At 35.5% G+C, this 17,959-nt stretch overlaps 1 protein-coding gene and 1 long non-coding RNA gene across 2 annotated transcripts; one reads left to right on the top strand and one right to left on the bottom strand.

The window, feature by feature from the left end:
- The first annotated feature begins 3,726 nt into the window (after positions 1-3,726).
- Positions 3,727-4,623, top strand: LOC133730598 (protein FAR1-RELATED SEQUENCE 5-like). Its single transcript, XM_062158157.1, has one exon. The coding sequence runs from the start codon at positions 3,727-3,729 to the stop codon at positions 4,621-4,623; it is 897 nt and encodes a 298-aa protein (XP_062014141.1).
- An 11,292-nt stretch (positions 4,624-15,915) lies between these two features.
- On the bottom strand, positions 15,916-17,959 carry LOC133732788 (uncharacterized). The gene is made up of 4 exons (XR_009857315.1): positions 17,768-17,959; positions 17,106-17,165; positions 16,899-16,993; positions 15,916-16,350 (listed from the first exon to the last, which is right to left on the bottom strand). It is a non-coding gene; the product is annotated as an uncharacterized LOC133732788 (long non-coding RNA).

Genomic DNA, 17,959 nt, shown 5'->3' with positions numbered 1-17,959 from the left:
TTCTTTGATTTTTGTTAATTACCCTAAATTCCCCTTGTTTTTTTTTTACATTAACTTTTCTTCTCCCTCTCTTCTATTTTCGTAATAATATACTTGTATTTTTATATGTCTACGTGATTACTTGTATACCCTTAATTCCTGGCTATAAACGATCATTGCTTACTCTATACTAACAATTGATAATCTTATGAAGGGTTAAGTTGAGTGCTAGTTTTAGCACATCAGTAACTTATATACAAAAAATACTATCCTTAGATACACAACGAGAGATCTTGTGCAACTCTAATTTCCAAATACAAAAAAGAGTACTAGCTCATTGTTCTACTTCTACTACTGAAATAAGAAAGATATCAGGCCTTTTCTTTTTAAATATGAGCATTCCTAGTTCTTTCCAATATAAGCAAACCAACCGTTGGATTCGCTAGTTAAGATATTTCACGCACACAACTAAAAATTTGGTTGGTTTCATCTTTGTTTCAATCTCGATCAATGTTGATCAACCACAATGTTCATTTATGTCCTTAATTAAAGTTCTTAAAGACCAACCGTGTTGAAGCAAAATTCAAGATTGCAATTTTTTGCATTAATAGATGGAGCTCAACTGTGGGAGTGGGTGGTCACGAAAGATACTAAACTATAAAGTCAGATTTCAGAAAGAGTTGTTAAGGCAAAATTAGCATGCAGAATTGATATTTGGACGATAAATAAGGATTTACCTCATTGACCGAGGTCGAAACGATGGCGAAACCAATTTTTTTTCACACGGTGCCTATTACTACATGCCAAATACATGGGCAAAATTGAATCTACAATTAGATATTTTCAATTTCTTAAAACACACAAAATCTCGATATGCCGACTATCGTTGTCTAATATATTAATTGGTTATATAGAAATGTATACCTATCAACATCAATAAGGTGGAGGAAAAAAAAATTGGGAAAACCAATCGTTGAATGTGAAAATTGGGATAAGATATGCCTACGGTAAAAATATTAATCACTTTTATCTTCATTTCGATATTGATCCATGATTCTAAGTGGTTAATCGGAATGGTCATAAAATCCCTACAACTAAAACACCCATAGCACGCCACTCCGTTAGAAATCATGTGGGAAACAAGATTCACGCCTATGTTGTTGTGGGGTTAATATACATTTAATCATACAAAATAAAATTGTAGGAAAAAAATCATTGCAGCTCTGTTGCCATTAAAGACATGGTAATTTAATACAAAATGGTAGACATCCATATTCAATTAAAAATTAAATAAAACATATGTGGTTGATTTTATTTATTTAAAAAATAAGAAATATTATTTAAAAAAGGTAATTAAAAAGATAAAATAAATAAATCATATGGCTTCAAATATCATAAATAGATATTCATCTTCAATCAATTGTGACACTAAATACATACTTTGCCAAACTAAAAACATTCAATATCATAGATAGATGTATATATGATTTTCTTATATATGTATTTGTAAGATAAATTTTATTTATACATCTCAAAATACTTAATATACATCTCATTTTTAATACACCAATTAACAGATTTTTCATTCTACCATGTTTCTAAGGGAAATTATTAGGTGGTCCTGGACCACCACGTGTCATGCTAACATGGTGGTCCCAACCAATAGCCGGAAGACATGTGTACAGCTGCTAAATTCATACGATTCTCAAATACGTTTAACGTCTCCATTTTCTCTCCGTTTCAATGCCGTTTAGAACTGAACCTAAACCACGTTTCTTCCACTGAACAGTCTCAAACCTGAACAAATTGAATGAAAACCAGAAGCGGGAGAAGAAACCAACTGGTGAGTGAGAAGAGAGGTATTTAGCAAATCAAATCTTCAATGACAATTGATACAAGTAAGTATATTTATCTCCCTATTCTACGTTGCCATCAATGAAAAATCATTCCAATAGCTATTGAAACTTGACAGCAAGTCTACTAATGTTCTTTTCCATTCTTCTTGCAATCGATATATATATCCAAGACTTAGAGGAAATACACACACACACACACACATATTAGTATTGAATCCGTTTAATATATACATATTACTATTAAAGCCGTTTCGTTTCATTGAAATTCTTGTTTTTTGAGGAACTTCTTTTATGATTAGGTGGTCCTGTAAGCTGACATTCTTTAGTATGTAGGCATGAAAACAGACTTGCATGAAAACAAACTTGGGGGAGGTTATGATGTTCTGTGTGGGAACATGATGTTTATTCTAGGGGTCTGGCAGGGTTCTACAAGTAGTAATTCTGAATTGGAGTAGGGGACACGTGGGGGTAGTAAACAAAGTGAAGCTTGCAATCTAACCAATTTTATAGGTTGATAATTGGAACGTCCCTAATTTGAATTTGATGTTGAGTCAAGCTTACTTGGCTTGGCTTTCTTTTGTATATATAGCTAGGCATGAAAACAAACTTGCATATGTATAAGGTAGTCACCATGTCAGCTTACTTGTTTTATATTCACAAACTTGCAATAAAACTTCAGTAGCTGCTACTGTTGCCAAGGTTATAGCCTTATCTGTAGGTATATATATCTTTTGATATACTCCTCCTATTAAAAGAAATTAAATGGTTAGTGACCATAATACTTTTGTGTCTATGAGATCTTGCAGTAGTTGGTAAAAAAATTTGTCTATATTGAACCCCCAAATAAGGGTCAAACTTATTTACCTAACTAAACAAATACTATAGTATGGGTTGAAATGTAGTTAGCTGCCATGTCTCCTTGCCTCACAACTTTGGTTCTAATTTTTTTTTATTGTATATAATTGTAGTCATTGATGTGGAAAGTGCGATGAGAATAATGGTTCTAATATCCGGGAAGAACTAATGATTGTGAATCGTCAAGGAAGTTTCGATGAAGATTATTTGTTTGGAAAGATGGTGTGTAGTGAAGTGGAAACTTATGAATTCTACAACAGTTATGCTACAAGAATTGGATTTAGTGTTCGAAAGGGAAAAAAAAAAAAGAGATGCCAAAAATGTTGTTCGACAAATTAACTTTTTGTGTTCAAAAGAAGGTTTTCAACAGGATGGTGATCCTTCAGAAACCAAAAAAGCTGATAGGCTAGATACAAGAACAGGTTGCAAAGCCATGATCCGGTTTACATTAGTAGATGATATGTGGAGAGTTTCTCACTTTCATGCCGAGCACAATCACGAGCTTGCTAAGCCAAAACAGAGACCATTTTTAAGATCAAATAGAAAAATGTCTGAAGCTCATAAAGGGGTAATAAAGACCATGCGTGATGCTCGTATAGGGACCATAAAGACATACTCATATTTAGCAGAAGAAGTTGGTGGATCTCAAAATGTTGGGTTTACGAAGAGAGATTGCTATAGTTTTGTGAATAATGAGAAAATGGCTATGTTTGAGGCTGGAGATGCTCAAAGCTTAATCAATCTTTTCAAGCGTAAGAAAACTGAAGATCCTATGTTCTTTTACTCAGTGCAAGTGGATCAAGAAAATCGAATGACAAATTTCTTTTGGAGAGATGGCCGATCAAGACTTGATTATGAGTACTTCAGAGATGTATTAGTCTTTGATACTACATACAAAACCAATAGGTATAACATGATTTGTGCTCCTTTTGTGGCTGTTAATAACCATTGAAAAAATGTATTGTTTGGATGTGCTTTTCTATTGGATGAGACAACTGCTTCATTTAATTGGTTGTTTGAAACATTTTTAGAGTCAATGGGAAATCAACCACCAAAGATCATTTATACTGATCAATGTCAAGCAATGGCAAATGACATTAGAGATGTTTTTCCTGATACTTGTCACCGTTTATGCTTGTGGTATATATCGTTGAATGCAACAAGACATATAGCAAGCTACTTAAGAATCCCTGACTTCAAGAAGATGTTCAATAAGTGTCTTTATGGTTATGAGACAGTTGCAGAATTTCAATCTACATTGGATGAGTTACTTGTGACATTTAATGTTACAGAGAATGAATGGTTTAAGAGACTATATACATTACGGAAAAAATGGTGTGCAACCTTCAGCTTACACACCTTTTCTGCTAGAATTCAAGTTTCACAAAGAAGTGAGAGCACAAATAATGTGTTTCATCATATATCTGCTGCAAAAATGAGGCTTATTGAATTTGTTCATCATTATGATAAGCAAGTAGAATTGACACGCTTAAGTGAATTAGAAGAGACTTTTCATTGCACAAATGACGTACCTTCTACTGCTAAGAGGAGTACTAAACTACTATATCATGCTGGTAAAGTTTATACAAGAAAAATTTATAATTTATTTGGGACTGAGCTTACCGCTAGCATGACATTCAAGATGGATGAAGTTGATACTAATGAAACTGTACATACTTTTGAATTGAGTCAGGAGGGTTGCAATAGAATTTCTGTTGTGAAGCTGAACTCTTCAGATGACACAATCACATGTAGCTGCAAGATGTTTGAATCTATGGGATTGTTGTGTCGTCATGCTCTAAGAGTATTGAATGTGAGGAATTTTACTAAGATACCACCGCAATATATACTGAAGCGTTGGAAAAAGGATGCAAAATCTAGAATTGGGGCACAAGAACATGAAACATTATTACAACAAAAGAATAAACCATAAGTTGTATTGCGTCGAAATAATATGGTTCGAAAAGCTTACGATATATTGAGCACGACTGCAATGACAGAGAAAGGTAGTAAAATTGCATTGCAAAAGTTGAAAGAGATGGAAGAATTAATTCAAAAAGATGAGCTAGAGTCAAGAGGATCTGATCACAAAGAAAGCAATGAGGCTTTGAATGATGATAGTATTTCTGATGATAATGAAAGTGGCTGGCCAGTTAATGAGACACCAGTATTGGATCCCCCATATGTAAAGCCAAAAGAGATGAGTAATGATAGATGGAAAGCATCTTTGGAGAAGAGAAACAAGAATACATCTAAGAATATGGTGTTATCTAGTATAAAAGCTGATACGGGAAAGCAGCAAAAACAGAATGAGAGGGCAGCAAAAGATCCAGTCTCATCTAGTAAGAAGGTTTGCATGAAATTGTCAACTACTAATGTGCATCTATGTTTTCCTCCATCTAATCAGGCAAGTTATTTTGTTTGATTGACACTTAGTTTGGCTTTTATTTAAGTAATCTTACTAGTTCATGAATATAATTGTTCGATTAACGTATTTTAGGTTTTGAACTCACAATCCTCACTTCATGCACAGTATAATTCAAGTTCTTCAAACCTATTTCTTCTACAAGTGAGTACAAGCATTAGTAACCAGGTCTGTTGTTATAAGGCTACTCAAATCATATTTTTCAGTTATTGGATATATCCTAAAAACTAATTTTTCGATCAAATTTTTATACATTTATCCATCTATGAGCTTGTCAGCAATCAATACTCAGGGATGTTTGCTTCCATCTAATCAAGTAAGCTGTCTATGTTTGATACTCACCTTTGTGTGTTTCCATTGTCTAGCCTAAATATTTTACCGTTTCAATTTATAGGTCTCCCTTCAGGTACCATATGATTCAAGTTCCTTTAAGACATTGAATGTGTTGAGGAGTACAAGTAGGACTGACCAAATGGTATGTTAGTTTTAAGATTCTTTTGATTCTCATTGATACTAAAAATCATGTAAGCTAATTTTATAGGATGCAACATTTTCTTATTTATTCTAAGGCATTCTATCAGCCAAAAGTTTCTTTTACTAGCATGCTTAGTAAGAATTATTTTGTGGACTCATCCTTATTTATATAAGTAATTACAATAACAAGTTAATGACTTAAGAATGAAGTGATTGAGATTGCTTAGAAATTCTAATCCTGTTACAATATGGATATTCTGTCTACATCTATATTGATTAGGGAAACTTAATATACTTGAATATCGAGTAATGTATATTGATATATAATATAGAGGAGTAATTGCTTTAGTATTAGGATTACTTTTATGGGAAGAATCCTAATATCAATCTCTATATAAGTCGAGGTCCCTGCACTCTCTAAATAACGAGTTCTACAGTCACTCACCCCATTGAGAGTAATTCAGACTTAGAGACTTCCAGAAGACTAAGACTTGCACTAATGACATTCAACTTAATTATTCTCCACTTCAGGTATGTGCCTTGTTCTTATGTTAACATATAGTATGTTTAGCATGCCTTTAGTTCTTGTGTTTATATACTTGTGATCGTGTAACATAGATTATCATTCAGAACTAGATCACATGTGGTATCAGAGCCACTTTCACAAGTTTGTAAACCACTTTGGAAATTATGCATCCTAGAATTTTTATACAAATTGAAAACGTTGTCATAACCTAAACAAAAGAAGAAAGAAAAAAAAATATGGAATAGCAAGCTTGAGCTTGCCTTTAGTTTCTGACCTGATTTGCAAACACTCGGAGCCTAAGGCGTATACCTATTCGTTTCACTAAAGCTTTGAAACTCAAATTTAACCGCTGCTCACACAATGGTTAATTCTCGTTCACTTGTATGAGTTTTAGGGTTTGTGATTATATAGGTTTTTTGATCTTGGGGACCTATTGATCAAATTGGTTTGCAAATTAGGATCAAATTATTTTGATATGATGGTTGAATGTATGTTTTTGGCTTCCGCTAAAATTCATTCTCAGCAAGATCGGACTTGAGCTATTCTACTGATCTTTTCTTAAGGGGGGAAGATAACTAATTTGTTGTTTCTTTGGCTCTATGCTATTCAGTTTATAAACACATGAATTATCTTCTATAACTTCAGGCCATCAATTAATACGTAGGATGAGATACGTATCAACCGTCATGTCATATCATCTTCTTTTAGATTACTTTTATCACCACGATGATTGTTAAACTTGATATTTTATATATGATATCTGTCAATACATGATTTATATGTTTTCTATCTTTCGCTTCCGCTAATGTTTACATGTAATAAATATCAATACATGAATTCATTATTATTGATTCGTCTACTATTCTAACATAGTTCTCTTAATTTACGTTGTGGGTGAGAACACTTCGGGTTGAATCAATACGTCAAATTTTGCACTTCAGCTATATATTTGATAGCTTCACAAATTGCATGTTTTTGGTTCGGCTGTTTTGAAACTCACATTTTGCATCTTTTTGCATTGTTGCTTATTCTTCATGGCTATGTATCTCTTTTGGCAATATTAGATGACCATAGTTTATTGATATATGTAAAAATTTATGGCACTTCCCTATCAACACTGATTTGGCTTCTTCTTAGTTGATAAAGAAGAAATTTTATTATGTTTTCATTTAAATTATTTTTTGAAAACGCATGACGCAAATTTGGGTTTTGGATTTGTCATGCATTACGGTACTAGATGAAATTATTCCTAGCAATATTAAAGATATATGCTGCTAGAAGAAGATTTGTATGAGATTAATGTCCATGCTTTTTTTTTTTTTTTTTTTTTGAGGGGAAAAACGACCAAATTAGATTACTTAATCAAAGAGTACAATGAGAAGCGACAAAGCTTCTAATATCAGGAGGGACAAGCCCACTCCATGAAAGATTGACAGAAGAATGTAAAGCAAGTTTAGCTAAATTATGGGCCGCCATATTAGCTTCACGATACACATGTCTCAAGGAAGAGCCAGCTAACATCCCAAGAGAAAAGTTGATGTCCTCAATAATACGACCCAAGGATGAAGTCTCCTCCCCCTCAGCCTCAATAGCAGAAACTAAACTTTGACTATCTGACTCGAATATAATAGGAGAAAGATGTAACTGTACTGCTAGGGAACAAGCAGCCCTACAAGCCATGGCCTCAACAATATCTGGTGAGACAACAGAGTTGACCTTAATACAAACTCCACCAACAATATCACCCATGGCATCTCGAAAAACCACTCCTAATCCACCAGATTTGGAAGAGAAATCAAAGGCTCCATCACAATTGGCCTTAAGCCAGCCGGAAGGAGGTGGTGACCAAACTGCCCTACCCCTCAATGCAGTACGAGGTGCAGCCAAAGTAGATTGAAACAACATAACAAATGTTCTAATTTGAAACTGTAGGTGAGTCAAGGAAACAAACTTATTTGACCACACTCTCAGATTTTGCTCTTTCCAAACAAACCATCCAACTATAAGTAAGAGAGCCACACTCTTTTTAGATAGAATATCAAAACAAGAGGCCGGCCAACCAAGTAATGATTGACGTACCTTCAATACAAGCAAACTGAAGCACCCCATGCAGCTCAGGGAAAAGAGAGAGCAAGTCCCGAACAAACTGGCAATCCCTTGTTATGTGAGTAATAGACTCATCATGATCATTACAAAACCAACAACCATCCTGAACAGAAACCCTTTTAGTACGCAATAAAGCAGATGTGGGAAGGATAGAAGAGCACACTTTCCACCAATGAACTTTAACCTTGCCCGGTATTTGAGCAAACCAAATCCTTTTCCAGAAAGAAGAGAGATTCTTCGAACTAGTAGCAACGTCTCCATAGTTATGAAGCTCCTCAAAAGCTAATACATAAGCACTCTTGGTAGAAAATCTACCTTTCTTATCATAATGCCAGATAAGACGATCAGGGACATCCCTCTGACTAAGAGGTATAGATAAAATCAACTCAACATCATCAGTCATAAAATATTGATTAAGAAGATCCAGATTCCAAGAAAAACCTGGGAGTAACAAGTCAGAAACTCGCTCCGGCCCATCCCCATGCCAGATAATAGGTAGAAAAGAAGAAGGTCTCGGGATCCATGGATCCTCCCAAATCCTTATTCGCCGTCCATTCCCCACCTGCCAGCGAACACCCCTACTTAGCATAGATTTAGCCGCATGGATACCCCGTCAACATGCAGATAGAGATGAAGAAAGCCCACTAGACCAGAAATCCCCATCGGGGAAGTACTTGGTCTGATATAGACGAGCCAAAAGAGAGCCTGGATTACACACTATCCTCCATCCCTGCTTAGCCAAGAGAGCCAAATTATGTGCATATAAGTCACGAAAACCCATGCCACCAACCTCTTTAGGTTGACACAGTCGATCCCAAGATAGCCAATGAATCTTGCGGTTTTCACCCTTACTGCCCCACCAAAACTTGGCACATTTCTGATGCAATGAATCACAAAAATTCTTAGGTAATAAGAAGCAACTCATAGTATAAGAAGGAAGAGCCTGAGCCACTACCCGTATGAGAAGGTCCTTCCCTGCACTACTTAGTAACTTGCCTTGCCAACCCTCAAGTTTCTTATTTAAACTTTCCTGTAAATAAGCAAAGGTTTCAGTCTTGTTCCTCCCTATATAAGTAGGTAAGCCCAAGTATTTTTCATGCTTATCCACAATAGCCATACCCAGTGAGTCTGCAATCTGTTGCTGTAAAGAAGTGCACACTTTTTTACTAAAAACAATATTGCTCTTAGAAAAGTTTACCTTCTGACCTGATGCTAACTCATAATCCAACAAGACATCCTGGATCTGAGAACTTTCCTCCAAACTAGCCTTACCAAACAGAAGGCTATCATCTGCAAACAAAAGGTGGTGGATAGTAGGAGCCTCGACGCAAATCTGAACTCCCTGAAGTTGCCCTTGAGAAACCTTATGCTCTAGAAGAGCTGAAAACACCTCAGTACCGAGCAGGAACAGATATGGTGATAAGGGATCGCCCTGTCTCAAGCCCCTAGTAGGTGTCAAATAGCCACGAGGCTGTCCATTAATCAAAAAAGAATAACGAACAGTCTTAACACACTGCATGATAACATGTATCCAACTCTCATCAAAACCCAGACGAGTCAACACAGCCTCTAAGAAAACCCACTCCATTCTATCATAGGCCTTACTCATATCTAGTTTAAGAGACATAACTCCATCAGACGACCGATTTTATGAATAAAGTATGATACCTCATTAGCGATAAGAGTATTATCTGTAATCAGACGTCCAGGGATGAAGGCACTCTGAAAAGGAGATATAATCTGGGACAGAATACTCTTCAATCTATTAGCAATCACCTTAGAGCAGATCTTGTAAATGACATTACACAGTGCAATGGGACGCAATTCTGACATACAGGTAGGATTTTGCACCTTTGGGATCAAACACACATGAGTGTAATTAATGGAAGCAAGCAGCTGACCAGAATGGAGAAAACTCTGAACTGCAGCCACTACATCAGTACCGATGGTGTCCCAATACTGCTGAAAAAATAAAGGAGGCATGCCATCCGGTCCAGGTGACTTGGTTGGGTACATCTGAAAAAGAGCAGCTCTAATTTCCACAGCCGTATAAGGAGCACAAAGCATAGAGTTCATTTCAGTGGTAACCTTTGGCTGAATTAAAGCCACTACGGAATTCATATGAGAGATATCTACATCCCCTGCACTGAACATCGAACCAAAATAATCAATAACCACAGCTTCCAAACCCTTCTCTGTGGACTGCCAGACCCCCTGATTATCAAACAACCCGATCAATCTATTTTTGGATCGTCGATTAGATGCTTTCCTGTGGAAAAATTTAGTATTACGATCACCTTCAGCAAGCCAAGTAATTTTTGACCTTTGCTTCCAGTACTCGTGTTCCTCCGCTAGCAAACCATCCAATTTTGAGGACAACTCCAGGCTTTCCTGCTGATTAACAGTCGAAATAGGTAGTGCAAGAAGAGATTGTAATCTACCTCGAAGGAATTCAATCTCCCTACCCCTATGTCCAAATGTATACCTCTGCCAATCATTAAGAGCAAACCGAGTCTGCATTATTTTCTGGGATACCTGAAACATAGGTTGGTTCCAGCTATCACTAACCCACCCTGCCTTGATCACTTCTGCACAGGCCTCGTGACGCACCCAAAAACTCTCAAAACGAAAACGAGGCCTCCGACGTTGACCAGCAGGAGGAGGAGGAGAACGATACGCACCAAGAAGAACAGGAACGTGATCGCCATGAATTGGTTTCAGGTTTGAAACCCTAGCTGATGGAAAAATATCCGTCCAGGATGCTGAACCTACAGCCCGATCCAGCCTACATTTAACTCCAGCTCGACTCCAGGTGAAGGGCGATCCAAAATATCCAAAATCAAACAGCTCACAAAACGTCAACACATCTCTAAACTGTTGCATTTGACCCTCTCTGCGTACACAACCTCCTTCCTTCTCAGAGGAATGGAGAATTTCGTTGAAATCGCCGATGACAGTCCATGGGAGGGCCGAATGCTCGCAAAGCTCCCGGAGAAGAGTCCATGTCCGGTGACGTTCAGAAAGGGTAGGGTGACCGTAAAAACCAGTCAACCTCCATGCAATCCCAGAGCCATCATCTTCTCGGACTTCCACGTCAATATGATGGTTCGACTTCGATCGGAAGCGAACGTCAATGCCATCTCTCCAGAATAAAGCCAAACCACCTGCTTGCCCCCGGCTGAACACCGCTTCACAGTTGAGATACCCTATCTCCAATCGCAAGTCTCTCATATACGAAGGATCCGAAACTTTCGTCTCACTCAGGAAGATGAAAGATGGATGATGTTGATGAATCAGCTTCAGTAAACCCTGCACCGCAGCTTCATTGCCGATGCCACGACAATTCCAGGCCAGAATTTCCATCTCTGACAATCGCCGATGAACAACACAGACGAACAAGTAAAAGGCACGACGTAAAACGACGACCCGAATTGATCGCACTCGTAGAGTGGAAATGGTGTCACGGACAGCGAACGCCGCCGGAAAGGAGTCGCTGAACCGGAGTCAAAGAGACCGCCGGAGTCGCAACGCTCAAAAGGCGGAAGCCTGATCTAGGGTTCTGGAGAAAAATTCGACGGGCGCCTGAGGCGCGTAGTATTTCTCCATGCTATCTGTTTAGTTTTGAATAAAGATAAATAATAATTATGGACATGCATAGTTTTTGACTTTTCTGCATAATTATCCATCTTGGTCCATGATTACGAGTCTTGGAGTTGCTGGAATTTTTATGTCATTGTTAGTACTCAAATTAATTGGTATCGTAACATATACATATTCACTTGGACTTTGGACCAATATTGAGATTCATGAATACATGCATAATTATTCACGATGTGCTTCGACAATCACCAAAGGAGTTCATGGTCATGTATGTGGACTATAATGACCACACAAATCTGATTTGAAAAAGAGGTATATATGTATATACTTTCAATTTTATGTCAATTCTAACATGAAAAATGTCACGATTGATTTCATGTTATTAAAATTGTGAAAGTGAGCATCATGGCTATATGTGTATGTAACATTTATATATACATGACAGAATTCTCCTCTTTTCTTTAGTTCTTAAAAAGGGGAAGAATTTTGTCCTCTTCTCTTCAGTTAAGAAAAGGGGTAAAGAAAGCTTTTCTTAAAGAAAGTTTGTTCTCTTTACTATCGCTATTCAAAAGGGTAAGAGAGTTTGTCCCCTTTATTTTAGTTCTCAAAAGGGGATAAATAATATTCTCTTCGCTTGCTGAAGTTTACATGCAGTAAAAATCGAGGCTTACTAAATTATGTTTTCAAATAGCTCGATTCTAAAGTTTTGGTAATCAATTACCCTCTACAGTTGCATTTTTTTATGACACTACATTGTTTGATATAGTTGTCAGTTTATTCCGTGATCTATATGAATATATTTTGGATACATGAAAATATAATGTTTGGGTCTGATTATTAAAACTCATATTGCTTGTATAGATCCATTGTTTTGTAGGTGATTAAGGGATTACCAGTATTCTGGCTATATATATGACTCATGTGATCAAGAATATATATTTTTTTATTATTGTTTTTGATTAATTAGTTGATTTTTGAATCAAGGGTATATTATTGATTAATTAGTTGATTGAATTATGATTAAGGCCGATATATCTAATTGAAGCAGGAGAGCAATTATATATACATGCACGTGTGTGTGTGTATATCTTTTGGGTTCTAATTTTTTCATTTTGAATTAAAATGCAGAAAATCTATATGACAAAGATGATTTTATTTCCAAAAAGAAAAAAGAAAAAAAAGGAAAAAAAAAATAGTTGGAAGCATGTCTGCAATATACTTCTGCATGTACTCGGCATATTACATGTGAAAGAATTTGTACATGAAACGACATGTGTTTATATATATTTGAGAGCATGATCATATATTGAAAGTTGTTAAGTCCAAAAGTAAGGACTTTGATGATGCTATAAGTGAGAGAATTATTTATTTTCTTAGTTTATAAAAAGGGGAAGACATGTTATCATGTTTTCTTTGGGTTTCTAAAGAGGGAAAAGAGATTTTGTCCTCTTTCTTTTGGTCTTAAATAGGGGAAGAAAGTTACTGGTTGTAAGTCTAAGCGATGTAGACTTAATTAAGGAAGAAATCTCGACTGCCAACCTTTCAGGTTAGTTCATAATGTTTTATGAGTTTTCAGTTCTATTATTGAACTTATGCTTAGAGCGTAGTGGGCTTCACATAGGATTTACTTCCTATATAAATTTTGTTGTCCTAATCAGTTAGATAGATAATATTCATTGACTTAACATGCTATAACTATGTTAAAAGTTAAATGGATTTGTGATCATTGAATATTTATCTGCTCTAATATCAATAATAATTTGTTGCTTGTAAAACAACGACTTAAGTTCTCCCAATACTTGTTGTTTATGGATATAAGCAACTAGTTGATGCTTTCAATGAATTGATTGAAAAGCCTTAAGATGTCAATAAGCCTTATTGAGAATATTAAGGAATATGGTGCCATAGCACCTCTTCTTTAGCATTCTTGCTAAGCCATCAAGTTTGAACAAACCAAAACTTGTATCATGTGTTTTAGGGCTATGACTGTAGCTTCCATAGAAGGTCTTTTCTTTACATAGTCTCAAGACACAAGGATAGCACATTACAGGTTAAATAAAACATATTCAGATACTTGAGTCTCTTCTTCTGCCATATAGGTGATGATTGGCTCTCATATACCATGTTTTATTTAATTTGGTCTTGTGATTCAGTATTCAGTTGTGCCACGTCTTCTGCTCATATGTGATGCTTGGCATGTTTATGGAAAACTCTATTTTGGGGTTTTAATGCAATTTTCAGTTTATTATATTGCATTCATTGTTATTAGTTGATTGCTTTTGCTCAGCTTGGTGATTGTTTGCCTTGTTGTTTCTGTGGTTATTGAGACTTAAGTTTTCTCATAAGATTTAACAGAGAACATTTACTTTTGAGCAAATAAATTTAGTCAACAATTTTAATGCTTCTTAGGTTCCTATTTTTGTGTAAGATTAGTGGGAGCATTATAACTTTATTTTGGTGGATGGATCAAGCTGATCAACGCTTCAGTTCAGCTATAGTAGCAAACACTTCAAGATATGATCCATTCTAATTTTCAGTTGTGTTTGAGATTTTGATAATCAAAATCCTTTGGTTGTGGACCATATATATATGCACTTTAGTTATGGCAGATACTTTAAGCATATGTATGATTTTGTTGTATCAATTGAGCTTATGTGAGTTGCAAAACTGGTTTAGTAGTTTTGGGGTGACTTGCTTTTATAAGCATGTTCTTTCCTTAGCTTTATACTAGTCGTTGTAACTTGACTAAGCTTGTATTAAGTTGCAAATTCTATGCAATTTCATGTGCACACTTTAGTAGTTGCTTCATTGATTTTTTGTTAATCTTGTTATTGAATAATTAAGGATGGTCCAAGTGGGAGAATGTAAGAATTATTTTGTGGACTCATGCTTATTTATATAAGTAATTACAATAACAAGTTAATGACTTAAGAATGAAGTGACTGAGATTGCTTAGAGATTCTAATCCTGTTACAATATGGATATTCTGTCTACATCTATATTGATTAGGGAAACTTAATATACTTGAATATCGAGTAATGTATATTGATACATAATATAGAGGAGTAATTGCTTTAGTATTAGGATTACTTTTATGGGAAGAATCCTAATATCAACCTCTATATAAGTCAAGGTCCCTGCACTCTCTAAATAACGAGTTCTACAGTCACTCGCCCCATTGAGAGTAATTCGGACTTAGAGACTTGCATAAGACTAAGACTTGCACTAATGACGTTCAACTTAATTATTCTTCACTTCAGGTATGTGCCTTGTTCTTATGTTAACATATAGTATGTTTAGCATGTCTTTAGTTCTTGTGTTTATATACTTGTGATCGTGTAACATAGATGATCATTCAGAACTAGATCACATGCTTTTGAGTCAGGTATTGGTTGATCTCATTGTTGAAGTACTTACAATTACTCAATTAGACATTCTTCTTTTTTTAGAATCTAAATTAAAAGTTCCAATCGTATATTATGATCACATCATACATCTGGAAGCACTTATGCCCCAAACCATCCATTCGGATCATATCCTCAACCAAGCCAGGTTTGGATCATTTATTTAACCTTTTTCTGTCACATTTAGGCTTTTTATTTAATATATCTCTACTAATGCACAATGTAGGATTTGCATTCAACAATTGATGAGCAACAACAAGGTTCAAGACATATGCCATATTATTTACCATAAGGTAATGCCAATTCTCAAACAAATCTAACTATTGTAGGTATTTTTGGCATGTCTTATTGTTTAATTTCCTGTATATTTTCGGTGTAGGTGGCTAAAACTATGGGAGAGACCACATATATTTTGAGTCCAGATAAACTTTAAGTGTAATGATCGGAGATTATTTGAAGGTACTGTCATGCATGGCAACTTCTACCTTTTCTTATGGTCTATGTTTCCAGAATTATGAATGTAAACTAATAAGTTCTTTTAAAAAAAAAAAGACCTGTAAGCTATTTATTTTGAGAGTGATTGACGAATGGCCCGTTAGCAACATTCATATTTTATCAATAAGATCTTTTTGTGCATGTTCTAAAATCATCAGATGAGGGGTTTGTGTTATGCCCCATTTTAAAAGCAAATGCTCAAATAAACTAGTTATTTGATCAATTATAACAGTTTCAATTGTGTATACATCAAATAGATTTCCATCAATAACGTCACACATTAGATACAAATGAAAACTACCCACATAACCAGAAGGGGCTTTCCATCAATAACAGTTTCAATTGTGTATACATCAATTAGCTTTCCATCAATCCTGCCAAACTTCCCTTATCCCCTTTTTTCATTGGATTGTAAACGTAAGGTCTGTCATCTTTATTTGTTGACGCTGAGCCACCCTGAAGCACATTATTATTATAACCCATCGAATGACCATTCGAAAAAGTAGGAACCCCGGGAATTGTCATCGATGACCTTAATGGTTATGCAGTTACCAATGCTAACTCATTTCAAGTTGAATCCATGGAAATTTAGGAGGAATAGTTTCCATCAACTTGCACCTCAAGAAAAACCTGCATAGAAAAGAATTGATCAATAGAATCACTACATAAACAGTGAGATAATTGCCACAATGGCAGATTCAAAAATCCTCATCAAAGCAGTAAAAAGATCAAACAGAGTGCTGATACAGTATCAATCCCAAGCCGAAAGTATGCAAGCATATATATCATGCAAAATTTTAAAAGCACCAACTTAGGATGCTTAAAGAAGTGAAAGTTCTTCAACCCACTCCCACTGAAGATGCAAATGAATATCTACTTGTCAAATTATAAAGATCAAGAGTCTCGATGTCTGTGAAGTATGAAATTCTATGGAACAGTATTGATTTTTCTAGTACTTTTTACCTTGCAGATGATTAAGAATCATTACAAGTGAACCAAATCATTCTCTTAGTTACCTGATCACCAAGAATTCAATCACGGGTTGAGATTACATGAATGTTTTATGCATTTTAATCTTAACCTAGATATCAAATCTAAGGGCAGGTGATCATGAATTTATTGGTCACCAGGTTGGTGAACACCACTCTACAAGTAAAGATGTAAATCATAGAACTCACTTCTTGATCCACCTGCAAGTTCAACTGCTCCAACGTTTGGTTCGAAGCATTCAATAATGGTTGCTCTGCTTGTTAAAGTAATCCCAGATATAGGCCTACGATTGAAAATTAGATGAAAAACAAATGTGTAAGTTCACTTTAACTTCCCAAACCCAAAAAGAGCAGAGAAAACAAATAAGAAACAAAAGATACACATAAGCGATATACATTTTGTTGCTCAATTCCTCTAATTATGTGCACCTTCTCGTAAAGCTCCTGGACAGAAGCCTGAAACAGATTCAAGTTGTCAGGATATAGTCAAAGTCATTAAAAGATGCTTCCATTATGTGACAACCACAAGCTTACACATTTTCATGGATGAAAAACCCCCAAATCTTTTAATGAGTTTTCTATTCATCATCATAACCACTTAATTGGGGTGGAATGAATTTCCAAGAAACCAGCCATTTTTATGGACTCCGTCTCAAGAAAATTACAGAAACCAGAAAACATTTATGTCTAGAAATTTGGAGGAAACATTGCATACTGATACCCCCACAGTTCATATAAAAAAATAAACAAAAGGATAATCACAAGATAAGAAGAGAAACACAGTAAAATCAAAGAAGTCTCAGATTGCTATGTAAGCCAATAAAAAACAACAAAATTCTAAAGATATCGATAGCTATGCTTGGACCATCTGTAAAGATAGACATTGAGGTCAGCGTAATCACAAGATAAGAAGAGAAAAAGGGTAAGTCGCCGTAATCCCATATTGCTATGTAAGGCAATATACAACAAGAGGAATTCAACAACAAAATTCTAAAATTGCAGAGAGCTATTCAAACGGTTCCTCTTTACCAAGAAAAATAGGGTAAGTCAGCGCTTACGATTATGAAATGAAAGATCGAAATTTTGAGAGATCCCTGTAATCTGACTGAGAAAGCGAGAAAATTATGTTCTAATTGGAAGTTTTCAGATCTGACAAAGAAAAGAGCTAAGCAGTTTAGATTTGGGGATTTTTTTTTCCTCTGGTGTTTCTCTACTTGACTTCTCTTTATGTTTATTAGTTCTGAAACGGA

The sequence above is a fragment of the Rosa rugosa genome, chromosome 2 (assembly GCF_958449725.1).
Source record: "Rosa rugosa chromosome 2, drRosRugo1.1, whole genome shotgun sequence".
Taxonomy (NCBI): Eukaryota; Viridiplantae; Streptophyta; class Magnoliopsida; order Rosales; family Rosaceae; genus Rosa; species Rosa rugosa.
Note: the sequence above shows the minus strand (reverse complement) of the source record. Positions and strands in the feature narration are given on the sequence as shown.

Bases quoted from the DNA above. Each gene is read 5' to 3' on its own strand.
- LOC133730598 (XM_062158157.1), top strand. From the start codon at position 3,727: ATGGGAAATCAACCACCAAAGATCATTTATACTGATCAATGTCAAGCA.